The 13,857-nt window shown below is 42.1% G+C and overlaps 1 protein-coding gene across 1 annotated transcript in view; it reads left to right on the top strand.

Annotated features, from left to right (window-relative positions):
• Positions 1 to 13,857, top strand: part of RALGAPA2 (Ral GTPase activating protein catalytic subunit alpha 2) — a 261,082-nt gene that overhangs the window by 144,634 nt on the left and 102,591 nt on the right. The window contains 3 exon segments of the mRNA XM_055544102.1: positions 5,951 to 6,079; positions 11,590 to 11,718; positions 12,784 to 12,842. Of these exon segments, the coding sequence (XP_055400077.1) occupies positions 5,951 to 6,079; positions 11,590 to 11,718; positions 12,784 to 12,842 (317 nt within the window).

Below are 13,857 nucleotides of genomic sequence, written 5' to 3'. Positions count from 1 at the left end.
AAGCCTTCTTATCAGCAAAAGCCCTTCCTGAACCAGTGTAGAGCCTGGTGGGGCCAGGTCGCAGTTTGTGGTGTGTAGAGGAGTAGAGACTCCGCAGCAGTAGTGAGGGGACCTTGGGATTGAACTTTGAGGGGGGCGGTTCTTCAGAAGCCAAGACTTTTCTGTCATTCAGCATATCAGCCTTACCAATAAGGTGATCATTGATACTTAGAAATTTGTTGTCGAGGCACTTAAAGATTGTGCCTGCCTCTTTAATTGTTAAAGAAAGCTTATATTATGTCCAGGGGTAGTGTTCCAAGTAACCCTCTGCATTCACTTCTTCTGCTAATTAGTAATTCCACGGATGGGATCTGTTAACCAGATTAATGGGATAACCGGATCCCAACAGTCCACATCTTCCCAAACAGAAGAACTTTCCATAGACTATTATAGAGAAAAGGTGTCTTCTGAAAACTAGCGAGGAAATCATTCAGTGGTTTAGCATTTTCCCTCAGATGTGAAAGGAGGACTCCAGCGACTTCGCACACATGGATTCTATTTCTGAACAATTCCGTTTGGCCTCCTGGAAGGTCTGAGTGACTTTCGGGGGAATAACCGGATCTATTTGCTCCGAGAAGCGGGCGCGAGGCCGCCAAGGAAGCAGGGAGACAGATGGCCAGCTATTGTGTTACCACCATCATCTGCTGGGCCGTGAGCAAATATTAAGTGAATAATATATATGTAATTGGTGTGAAAGTACAGTTGCAACATTTCTAATTCCATGTGAAGGATGGCTGCGTCTTGAATACTTGTATTTCATCGAATGTTATATTGAAATGTTTCTGTTTACAGGGTTAATCCATTTTAAACTGCTTTATAGTTTATGTTTTCCCCCCATTTTTTGACACCACTGTGCAATATTTTGAATTGAAATGGCCTATAATAGCCCTTTTTTATTTTCCATAACAACATGAGCACTAAATTATAGCTGTGCAATTATGTAAACAATGGAAATGCTTCCAGAATGAATCCTTCCTTTTAAATTTTCATTTTGTGTAATTGTTGGAAGGTTTGGAGCCATAATAAACAAAATTATTTTACACATTTATCGTTCTAAAGGTCAATTATAAGAGAACTAAAGAAACAGCACTATGCAAAATGAATAAACCAATTTCTGTTGCTATCACCATATGTTTTTCTTATCACTTATGGTTTTTCCAGTTGCTGTGTACATAGCATTCAATTAAAGCGATTCATTTACTAGGCTGAATGTGGTTCGTGTTTATAGAACTGTGCTTTGGAGGGGAGGAAGCAACACGCCTCTGTTTGAATTACCTGATTTTTTGTAAGATCAGCGATAAGAGACAGATGCTCCTACCAGTTCCTTTCCCATAAACCCGAATCTGTGGATAAGCTGTACATCCATAATTATCGTCTTACAATCTAGTTTTCATACTCAGTGTAGCATGTGTGTGGACTTTTAACCAAAAACGAGAGGAAAATACTAGTTTGTTCTTCCTCCTACAGCTTTTCACAGATTGAATTTGATTTCCCTTGAACAAAAGCATGTGAAAGAGTTTCATGCTGGTCAGTTTTCAAGAATAAACTTCATTCCTATTTTAGAGTCCATTTTTCATTCAGCTTGTTGTTTTGCTTATTATTTTCAGTCCGTTTAAAATGTGGAAAAGAAACTAATTTTTGCTATCAGACTCACTTGATTGGGGTAAACTCTAGAACTCCTTAGAAGAGCAGGCTCTAGCAAATCTAAAAAAGAGCTTTTCCCATTTTTATTTCATCATTTGCCCTGTGAATTATATACACTTTGGCTGGTTGCTGTAACGCTTTGCTAAGGATATTATTTAAGAGCATTAATTTGTATTTTTTTTAACTTCTGGGAGAATGTAATCTAAGAGGCTTTGGGGGCCACCTTTGAAATGTTTTAAAAAGCTCTTTCTGAGCATCAGCAAAATAGTAATTCACTGAATTCTACAAAATAAATTACAGAAAGTCAAAAATCCTTCACAGTCCTTCCCTTATGTTTTTACTCCACTTACTTCTGTGTGACCCTTTCCAGTTTACAAAGGCGTGTGTTCACATCTTTCCTGATACATTCAAGTCCAGGGGAAATCAGCCCCTGCTTGGAAGAGAAACCGGAAGTTCTCAGCACAGTGTGATCTGTCCACGACCATGTGCAGGGGGCCTTGACCCCCAGACCTGGGACACTTTTTACACTGCCAGAGTCTGACTGCAGAACAGGGCCATTTCCCACAAAGGAGGAGGCACGGAATTACCCTGAGTTGTACCCTAGGAGCTGTTGCCCCAGCTTTGCCAGCTCTGTGACTGTGATCCAGCAGGCGGCTGGATCAGGGACAGAATTCCCTCTCCACCCAGGATGCAAACCACGCTTTTAACAGGCAGAGCCTGCATCTGACTGGAACCTTTAGCAAAAATTCAGTATCCTTGGTTCCCTATAATTGTACTGATTTAAGGATTATTTCCTGTCTATGACAGAGGCTGGGGCTTCGCTTGGGTGGCCCAGTGGTAAAGAATCTGCCTGCCAATGCAGGAGTCGCAGGAGACACGGGTTTGATTCCTGGGTCGGGAATATACCTTGGAGTAGGAAATGGCAACCCACTCCACTATTTTGGCCTGGGAAATCCCATGGGCAGAGGAGGCTGGTGAGCTCCATGGGGTCTTAAAGAGTCAGACACAACTGAGCGACTGAGCATGCGCACACACACATGCATGACACAGAATACTGGTTTTCCAGAACATTCTTATTTACATGGGGAAAAAAAAGTGAGTTACTTTTAAAAAAACGACAGAGTGTTCCCTTTGGACTTGAACATGACAAAAAAAAAAACAACAACAACAACATGAGGGTTGTATGTGTATAATTGGTTTTTGAGAAGCACTGTCCTGTCTGGTCTCTGCAAGGGCCTGCTGACTGAGTGGAAAGTTTCAGTCTCAGGATTTCCATCTTTGCAAAGACTGCAACCATGACTGTGCTCGGGATGTGTGGAGAGGAAGGCAAGAGAGGGCTCCTCTCGGAAATGGCCGAGCACTGGGTGGACCCCACTTTTCTGGGAAGGTACAGCTGCTGTCCTTCTAGCACCCCAGTTGTTCCTGATTTCAAAAAATGTCGTCACTAAGATGTAGTTTTCAGGCTGTTCCATTTCAGTGTGGGTAAGTGGAATAAGCCAGCATATGGCCCTAAGTTGGCCAACTGGCCACACAGTCCCCCCCTTTAACCCCCACGTTAACCCCAGCCCAGCGCTGCTGTATCTGGCGGCTCCGCTTCTCCTGGGGGCCGCCTTCCGTGGGTGGCGGGCAGGCCAGGCCAGCCATCTGTCATCTTGCCCTCTCTTCCCAATCTTCTCGCTCATAGAAACAGGTTCCGTTGAAGAGCCTGGCTGCAGTCCAGGGGGTGGGGAGCCTGGGACTTGATCTTGCTGCCCGCACTTCTGCTGTCTTCAGCTCTGGTGGCAACTTAGTTTTTGGAATGCCCCATTTGCAGCTCGTTGCCCTGACATGTCTGAAACTTGTGAAGCGAAAATGGATTTCATGTATAAATTCTGGCTTTAGCTTGTTAAAGGATTTTGTTCCTAATTCCCATAAACTCATCCCAGAAAACCCTTTTTTAAAATTAAACCTCTCAATTCCAGTGGTTTAAAAAAAAAATCTGTGATTTAAGTATGTGCTAAAGATGTTAAAAATCCACAAGGATCAAGGCTGAGTTCCTCCTCTCAACAGATGGAATGAAGGCAGACCTAACCAAGTTAACATCATGGTTGTTTGCATTATTAATCTTCCCATGCATGGCATTCTGCTACCTTGCAAGCCAGGTTTGCACGAATCCTTTCGTGGCAGCAGATGTCAACAGAAGAGCACTTCCATCTGCTGCCCGAGACCTTGATGCCTGATACCCCTCGACGAGGCCCAGCGCAGAGTGTACCTCTGTGAGTAATTACAGGTGTGTGGTGAGGAGCCCAGGGCATTAATCAGAGGCTTCATTATGAAAAAGGTGTATCTTTTGTTCTGCTCCTGGAGTGAGAGTTGACCACACACTTTCTAAACTGCAGTGTCCATCTGCTCAGCTCCTAGAATGTTTGCCTTGGCTGATGTGGACACTGAAATGTATCAAAGGACGTGATTACAGCAGGTTTAAACATTAACCCTGGAGAAGCGTGGTTTGGGTTTTTCTTTCCTTTCCTCCTTCCTTCCTCCCTTTTATCTGCTTATTTATCTGTTTGATCTCTCTATTTTTCAGTATCGGAAAATGTCTGCTGAAATGCTAAAACCGTGCATTAGTAGTTGTGAAGTAATTTGCCATATAAGAGTTTTAATAGAGTAGGCACTGCACAGTCATTTTTTAAAGACATAAACATAATGATTTGTAGACACTGAGTAAGCCGACTGTGTAAGGAAGAAACCATAGAAAAATGTTTTGTGAACACAGGAAAATTTTCTTTTACCATTACAAGTTTTTCACTGTGAGGTTATTTTTATTATAAAGGACTTAACCTGTTAGGATGTAGCACATTGCTGCTCCTTTACTCTAATTTAATCGAGTTAAATCGGGATTATCTTAAGGATTTTCAAATAGCCACCCTGAAATTTGAGGAAGGTTTGGGGGATGTTTTCTGGTGTGTTTTTCTTCTTACTCCTACTTTTGGGGACTAATTCTAGGTTATGTAACTGCAAGTCACATACCTGTAGCACTTCAGTACATTTGATGAATGCACTTGGCCTAGAACAGCATGAAAACAGTTTGTGGTTTTCTTACTAATCCTCTTTGCACACAAACACTCACACAGATGGCTTCAGAGATGTGGCCCAGCCGTGGATGGCAGGAATGCCATCCAGAAGGGGAGCGGCGGTCTGCCATGGGCTGGAATGGGGTGTCAGTCTTAGAACAGAGCTGGCAGGCAGGGGCCAGCTGGCCACCCACCAGTGAGAAGCCTGGTGTCCGGGGAGATCGTCCACTTGCTGTACCGGGCACAGCTGTCTCACCATCCACTTCTACCCAGAGCACTGCCCACCATGTGATCCATCCCAGCAGGCCCTCATACCCCCTCCACTCCCACTGTTTCACTCTTGCAGTCACAGTGAAGTTTCCATCTCTGCCGACTTGAGGAGTTTGTCATAGAATAGAGTGCTTTGACTTTCGTGGACTGAAGAAGTTGAGAATTGACAGCTGCTTGCAGGTTTCATATATTTATCTACTTCCGCACTCCTCAGATGGTAGAGTCCGCCTGCAATGCAGGAGACCCGGGTTCAATCCCTGGGTCAGGAAGATCCCCTGGAAGAGGGCATGGCAATCCACTCTAGTATTCTTGCCTGGTGAATCCCATGGACAGAGAAGACTGGGGGGCTACAGTCCATGAGGTCACATAGAGTCAGACACGACTGAGCAACTAACACACAGCACACACAAAGACTCCTGTAGCTCGTCCATGGAGCTTGCCTCTGCATGAAAAAGGCAGACGCGTCTGGTCCTAATGCCACGATTTAGATCTTAGACAAGTCATCCTATGAATGGTTTAGCATCTCCATTCTCTTCCCCATAAAATGAATATAGTAGCTCTGGACTAACTCATCTCCTAGAACCTTTCTCACTGAAAAAGTCCCATGAGTCTGTGTTCTCTTAGATAATCACACAGTAGCCTTATGTACCAGGCTTCCCTTGTGGCTCAGCCGTAAAGACTCCACCTGCAATACAGAAGTCACAGGAGACACAGATTCAGTCCCTGGGTTGCGGAGATCCGCTGGTGGAGGGCAAGGTGACCCACTCCAGTATTCTTGCTGGAAAAATGCCATGGACAGAGTAGCCTGGCGGGCTGCAGTCCATAGTGTTGTAAAAGGGTCAGACACAACTGAAACTGAGCCCAGTCATATGTACAGATGAACTGATGACTTTGGAATTGTGGTCTTGAAAGTTACAGTGATGTTTTCTTCTCTCCCCTTCTAGGATATCCTAAATACCATCATAAGGCACTGCCCGCCCCGCTTCTTCTCCCTGGGTTTGCCTGGCTTCTCCATGCTGGTGGGGGACTTCATCATGGCTGCTGGCAGGGTCCTCAGTGCAGACACGCTGGCGGTGAGTGTGACAATGCTCAACACCCGGCTCCCAGGAGGCTTCCCAGTGGCTAACAAGGTTCAGATTTCTCCACTCCTAACAGGTGTTGACTCATTAGTGCAACGTGAAACCGGGCTCTCGGGTAGATGCCCTGGCAGCTGATGTGTGAAATTGTAGGATAAGATGACACGCTGGTGGTGGAAAGGCGTTTCATCAAAAGGCCAGAGTGTGAGAAATCATATCCTCCCTAATATCTCAGCACATTTGCACGGTGAGAAGCAGGACTCGCCTCCTAGAATCTCATTAGCATTTTTCAGTAAATGGTGGCACAGACATGGACGTCTGTGGTCAAGGGAGAATCTTAAGTATACATACTCAATGAGGCTTTTTTCTGTTATTAAGTCTTAGTTATTGTAAATCTAATAGAAAATATGTTCTTAAAATATAAACTTAGAACTGTAAAATCTTTAAGCAATAAATTGATATGTATCTTTTTATTCATATGGCTTAAAACTCGGGCAGAATTCTTAAACTAAAAAATTAGAAGCTAGTGGACTAAATGAGCATTAAGGGCTACAAAAAGAATTTATTTGTAACCTCAATGTTTACCTCCTAATACTGTTATTATTAGGGCAAGGTATTAATGCCTTTGAGTGAACACTCTTATCTGTTTTAAAGGCTTTCACATCTGTACTCTGTACACATCTGTGTTCTGTACGGCTGTTACCTGTCCAGACCCATTTTTCCCCTCTTCAAATGGCTTTCCTGGTGGCTCAGATGGTAAAGTGTCTGCCTGCAATGCGGGAGACCTGAGTTCGATCCCTAGGTCAGGAAGATCCCCTGGAGAAGGAAATGGCAACCCACTCCAGTACCCTTGCCTGGAAAATCCAATGGACAGAGGAGCCCTCTAGGCTACAGTCCATGGGGTTGCAGAGTTGGACATGAATTCAGTTCAAATGGTGTAAATAAATTAGTTTTAATGTTTGTCATGAACTGGTATTAAAATCAATGTGAGTATCCAGCTACCTAAGTTTTTTTTTTTTTTAACACATTGTTACTTTTTCATTCTCCTTATTTCTTTTTCTCAGGGCAAATTCAAACTCCAGCCCTGGATTTTAAATTAAATTGTTTCTTAATACTTTGTATCACTGGTATTTCATGCTGGCACTTTCATGCAATTTTTCTTATAGGGATAAATTAAAAAGCAAAGGGAAGGGAAGAGAGATGAGAGCAGAAGGGAAGGATGAGTGGAAAGATGGAAGGAAATGTTGAATTTAACTTCTTTTGTAAAGATTCTGACAACTTTTCATACTTATTTCTGAAAAAGATTATAGGATAATCATTCGTTAAGAATCTCCTAATTTATTTTTAATCATTCAAATCAGCATTGAAAAATCTTTGGGAAAAAATGGAAAAACTTCAGAAAAAAAAAAAAGCATTGGAAAAAGAGGATAGAGGAAGGAAAATCATAGATTATTGAAATTTTATTTACTTGCTCTGAGAGTTTCCTGTGAAAATGCAGGTGCCCTTTCTAGGATTAATTTCATGCATGACAATCATTCTCAGTGAAAGTTTATCTTTTGGCTAGATGAGTTATTAAAGTAGCCTTCCAAAACATTTTTTAAAGAGAAAGAGAGAAAATAGGAGAATGTGAATATAAGAGTTACATTGCATAAAGAGCCAGTACTTCTTTAAATTGCTTTGAATCACTGCAGCTTATTAATAACAGCTAAGATGGTGACTCAGTCGGTAAAGAATCCACATGCAATGCAGGAAACCTCCTTCAATTCAGGAGACGCAAGTTCGATCCCTGGCTTGGGAAGGTGCCCTGAAGAAGGAAATGGCACCCCACTCCAGTATTCTTGCCTGGAAAATCTCATGGACAGAGGAGCCTGGTGGGCTACAGTCCATGGGATAGCAAAGAGTTGGCCATGACTTAGCGGCTAAACCACCACCACCACGGCCTTAGTTTAAACTTGAGGTTTAAAATCATAAGGGAACCAGTGAGAGGTGTTTGGATGGGGCCACAGCTTCTCAGTCAAAATTTTGAGTTAACACAAGTCAGCTGTTCCCTCTGGAGGGCACAGAGGTGGAATGACACAGTGTCTTGAATTTGCTTTATTGAAAGTAGAACCTTTTTTTAAAGTTTGTTTTTTTTTTTAATGGGCCATTTTTTAAGCCTTTATTGAATTTGTTACAATATTACTTCTGTTTTGGTATTTTGGGCCACAAGGCATGTGGGGTCTTAGCTCTCTGACCAGGGATCGAACCTGCACCCCCTGATTTGGAAGGCAGATTCCTTCTTTAAAATTAGTTTATTTCAATGGAGGATAATTACTTTACAGTATTGTGGTGATTTTTGCCATGCATTGACATGAATCAGCCATGGGTGTACATGTGTCCCCTGGTCCCGAACCCCTCTCCCTATCCCATCCCTCTGGGTTGTCCCAGTGCCCTGGCTTTGAGTGCCCTGTTTCATGCATCGAACTTGGACTGGTCATCTGTTTCACATATGGTAATATACTTGTTTCAATGTTATTCTCTCAAATCATCCCACCCTCACCTTCTCCTACAGAGTCCAAAAGTCTGTTCTTTACATCTGTGTCTCTTTTGCTGTCCCGAATATAGGGTCATTGTTAGCATCTTTCTAAATTCCATATACATGTGTTAATATACTGTATTGGTTTTTTTTCTTTCTGACTTACTTCACTCTGCATAATAGGCTCCAGTTTCATCCACTTAATTAGAACTGACTCAAATGCGTTCTTCTTAATAGCTGAGTAATATTCCATTGTGTATATGTACCACAACTTTCTTATCCATTTGTCTGCCGATGGACATCTAGGTTGTTTCCATGCTCTAGCTATTGTAAACAGTGCTGTGATGAACATTGGGGTACACGTGTCTCTTTCAATTCTGGTTTCCTCAGTGTGTATGCCCAGCAGTGGGATTGCTAAGTCATATGGAAGTTCTATTTCCAGTCTTTTAAGGAATCTCCACACTGTTCTCCATAGAGGCTGTACTAGTTTGTATTCCTATCAACAGTGTAAAAGGGTTCCCTTTTCTCCACACCCTCTCCAGCATTTATTGTTCGTAGACTTTTGGATTGCTGCCATTCTGACTGCGTGAGATGGTACCTCATTGTGGTTTTGATTTGCATTTCTCTGATAATGAGTGATGTTGAGCATCTTTTCATGTGTTTGTTAGCCATCTGTATGTCTTCTTTGGAGAAATGTCTGTTTAGTTCTTTGGCCCATTTTTTGATTGGGTCATTTATTTTTCTGATATTGAGCTGCATGAGCTGCTTGTATATTTTTGAGGTTAATTGTTGGTCAGTTGCTTCATTTGCTATTATTTTCTCCCATTCTGAAGGCTTTCTTTTCCCCTTGCTTATAGTTTCCTTCATTGTATCAAAGTTTTTAATTTTAATTAGGTCCCATTTGTTTATTTTTGCTTTTATTTCCATTACTCTGGGAGGTGGGTCATAGAGGATCTTGCTCTGATTTATGTCAGAGTGTTCTGCCTGTGTTTTCCTCTAGGAGTTTTATAGTTTTTGGTCTTACATTTAGATCTTTAATCCATTTTGAGTTTATTTTTGTGTATGGTGTTAGAAAGTGTTCTAGTCTCATTCTTTTACAAGTGGTTGACCAGTTTTCCCAGCACCACTTGTTAAAGAGATTGTCTTTTCTCCATTGTATATTTTTGTCCCCTTTGTCAAAGATAAGGTGTCCATAGGTGCGTGGATTTATCTCCGGGCTTTCTGTTTTCTTCCATTGATCCATATTTCTGTCTTTGTGTCAGTACTGTACTGTCTTGATGACTGGAGCTTTGTAGTAGAGTCTGAGGTCAGGCAGGTTGATTCCTCCAGTTCCATTCTTCTTTCTCAAAATTGTTTTAGCTATTCAAGATTTTTTGTGTTTCCATACAAACTGTGAAATTATTTGTTCTAGTTCTATAAAAAATACCATTGGTAGCTTGATAGGGATTGCATTGAATCTATAGATTGCTTTGGGTAGTATACTCATTTTCACTGTATTGAATTCTTCTGATACATGAACATGGTATATTTTTCCATCTATTTGTGTCATCTTTGATTTCTTTCATCAGTGTTTTATAGTTTTCTATATATAGGTCTTTTGTTTCTTTAGGTAAATTTATTCATAAGTATTTTATTCTTTTCATTGCAATGGTGGATGGGATTGTCTCCTTAATTTCTCTTTCTGTTTTCTCATTGTTAGTGTATAGGAATGCAAGGGATATCTGTGTATTCATTTTATAACCTGTAACTTTACTATGTTCGTTGATTAGCTTTAGTAATTTTCTGGTGGTTTCTTTCGGGTTTTCTATGTAAAGGATCATGTCATCTGCAAACAGTGAGAGTTTTACTTCTTCTTTTCCATCTGGATTCCTTTTATTTCTTTTTCTTCTTTGATTGCTGTGGCTAAAAATTCCAAAATTATGTTGAATAGTAGTGGGGAGAGTGGGCACCCTTGTCTTGTTCCTGACTTTAGGGGAAATGCTTTCCATTTTTCACCATTGAGGATAATGTTTTCTTTGGATTTATCATAATTTTGGCTTTTATTATGTTGAGGTATGTTCCTTCTATGTGGAAGGCAGATTCTTTATCACTGGACAGCTAGGAAAGTCCCAAAAGTGGAAAGTTTTAAACAAATTTTAAATATTGAAATGGAAAAATGAAAAAGAAATGAATGAGGCAAGAGTGGTAACATCTTGAGTCTAGGTGTTGGGTCCATGGATATCACATTTTTTCCACTTTTGCATTTAGAAATTTTGTTAACATGAAAAAAGAGAAAAGTGAGGGCAGTACTGGAGGCAGGTGGCATCACGCAGTCACAGGACCCCATGGCGAGGCTGAGCCTGTTGGGGTGAGATGCCTTCTGGACCCTGAGCAGAGACGGCAGATATGTCGTCGGGTGTACAGATGTGGACTCAGGAAGGACGCCTGGGCTACAGAGAGGTGGTGGTGGAGAGCTAGCCACATGGAGGAGGCATTTAAAGCCTCAGGTCTGGATGTCCTGGAGAAGTGAGCATAGATCTAGGAAGGGAGACGGCCAAGAACTGGGCTCAGCACCCCAGAGTCCAGATCCTGAGAAATGAGGGGTTCGAGCACAGGGACCGTCAGGCCCCCTCTGCAATCCACTAAGGTGTCTGAGTGATGGAAGGGCTCTCCGGAGCACGGGAGCTGTTGGCCACATCCCCTGCCATGAGGGGTCAGGTGAGACCAGGCCTGGATGGTGACTGGTGTGGGTCTTGCCTTCTGGAAGTCGTGTAACAAGAAGCTGTGAGCTCCCTGACCGACTTCAGCAAATCTGAACATTTTGCTGTTAGTCGTTTAAAATCTTTGTATTTAAACATGCAGTAAAACAGTAAACATATAGTGACTTCATCCCCGAGACCATTGCCCCAGCAGAGCTGCCTGGAAGTCATGGAAAAGTAAAACATGTTGTCGCTTATCTAACGTTTCTAACAAAAAGGCCAGTGTGTGTCTCATTCCCCTTTCCTGTGTGCAGGCACCTCGTTCAGAAGCCCTCACCATTCTCGGGTCTCTGGTCTGCTTTCCGAACACCTACCGTGAGATTCCCCTGCGGCAGCCAGTACCTGAAGTTGCTGAAGTTGCCACGGGAGCAGAAGATGTCAAGGTACGTGATGCCGTGACGGAATCTCAGGTTAGCATCTTCTCACTCGAGCTGTGTGGTTCTGTGGTTCCCTCTTCCATTATTAAGCTCTGTGCTGCTTATCCCTGAAAATTTTGCTCAGTCCTTTGGATGTATCAATAGCTGTTTTTTTTTTAGAACACTAGTTTTGTGGGATTAAATGAGCTAGATGCAGAGAGTGCTACAGTTATAACTGATAGGTTCTGTGGGTATTTTTTCTTAGATCTATTTATCATCCCTGTGGATCATAATTCTGTAATGAACCATTCTTTGTAATAATTTCATTAGTTTAATTAGGCTGCATTTGTGCATCAAATGAATTTATAAGATATAATTGAAATATTTAATCCCATTTTGGCCTGATTAGATACTACTAATATTTGAAGTTCTAAATTATTCCTTGGAGAATAAAGCTGATTTTTTTCCTCAGCTGAATTTGGGACAATCAAAGATGGCTTTGAAATCAATCAATCAATTTGTGTATCTATAGTACACATGAATAATATGTAATTCAGTGTACAGTATATAATCCAGGTAAAAAGAAAACTGAGATTTTTTTTTCCTATGCGTGTGTGCGTGCTCAGTCACTTTAGCCATGTCCAACTTTTTGCACCCCATGGACTACAGCCCTCGGGGCTCCTCTGTCCGTGGGACTCCCCAGGCAAGAATGCTGGGGTGGGTTGCCATGTCCTCCTCCAGGGGATCTTCCTGACCCAGGGATCAAACCTGGATCTCTTGCATTCCAGGCAGAATCTTTACCTCTGAGCCACTGGGGAAGCCCAGAAAGAATCATTTGCTCTGCTCAGTTTTTGTCGTGCACACAGAAACGCTCTTCTTTAGTGGGCTTTAGATCCCGGGGAGCCCCTTCCCCATCTGAGACCACCATGCCGCTTCCCTAGGCCCTCTGGGTCCTTCCCCAGGTTTCCTTGATTGGGGGCTCTGCCCCTCTCAGTCCTTCAATGGCCCCAGACTGCCTTAAAACATGGACAGAACATGTGGGAAGTCAACTACTAAGCAAGGTTTTTACTTTCCTTCATTTTGTGTTTTTAGCTCTGCCTCATAAGTATCTTACTGAAGAATGCCACAGAGGAACCAAGTGAGTGTGCAAGGTAAATATTGCGGAAAAGGTGAACTTGTTCAGAATTTTAAGATACACATTCGCGCGAACTCAGTGTTAAAAAATACTGTCTTTCCACTTTACTTTTAGACTAAGAAGTACAGTTCGAATTATGTGGGGGGAATCATTTATTACTTTTTATAAGAGGTGCCATTATTAAGTGAAAAGTGTAAAGTACAGAAGATTATGCTACCTGCTGTGTAATAAAAAGCAAGATTGTGAATATTTGGGTGTATTCCCAGATATTTTTAACATGGAAGAAAATGGAAAGATAAAACCAAAGCTTATAAAAACAATGTATGTATAGGCTAGTGATTCTTACTTGGCAGTGGTTTTGTGTCCCAGGAGACATTCAGCAACATCATTCACCACCATCATTCACCATCTGCTTGCCGATGATACTGAATTTATTTTCCTGGCTCCTTCTTCTAGCCTCTTATATATTCAGGTTTATATATGAAACTGCCTGCTTGAACCTCAACTTGGATGTCCCAATACATGTAAATTGAACACAGCCATAAGGGAAGCCTTGAGTCTGCTGTCTTCACCAGAGCCTCACTGTCTCGGCTGCATCTCAGTATTTGTCACCATCCTCTGCCCAGAAGCTTGGGAAAATCCTTGATTTCTCCTTTACCTGCTACATTCAAACCTTCAGCAAGTCTTGACAATACCATCTTTCCCTCTTTCCCTTTAGTATAGAAAGGCAAATTTCTGTCAAGCTAAATGTGGAAGAGAAATGTGAATAATATGGTCAGTCTTTCTTCAGTCCCATTCAGTTGCTCAGTCGTGTCCTACTCTTTGCAACCCCATGGACTACAGCATGCCAGGCTTCCCTGTCCATCACCAACTACCAGAGCTTACTCAAACTCATGTCCATCGAATTGGTAATGCCATCCAACCATCTCATCTTCTATAGTCCTCTTCTCCTCCTGCCTTCAATCTTTCCCAGCATCAGGGTCTTTTCAAATGAGTCAGTTCTTCACATCAGGTGGCCAAAGTATTGGAGC

The sequence above is a fragment of the Bubalus kerabau genome, chromosome 13 (genome assembly GCF_029407905.1).
Source record: "Bubalus kerabau isolate K-KA32 ecotype Philippines breed swamp buffalo chromosome 13, PCC_UOA_SB_1v2, whole genome shotgun sequence".
NCBI lineage: Eukaryota > Metazoa > Chordata > Mammalia > Artiodactyla > Bovidae > Bubalus > Bubalus kerabau.
This window is presented reverse-complemented; position numbering and strand designations above follow the sequence as displayed.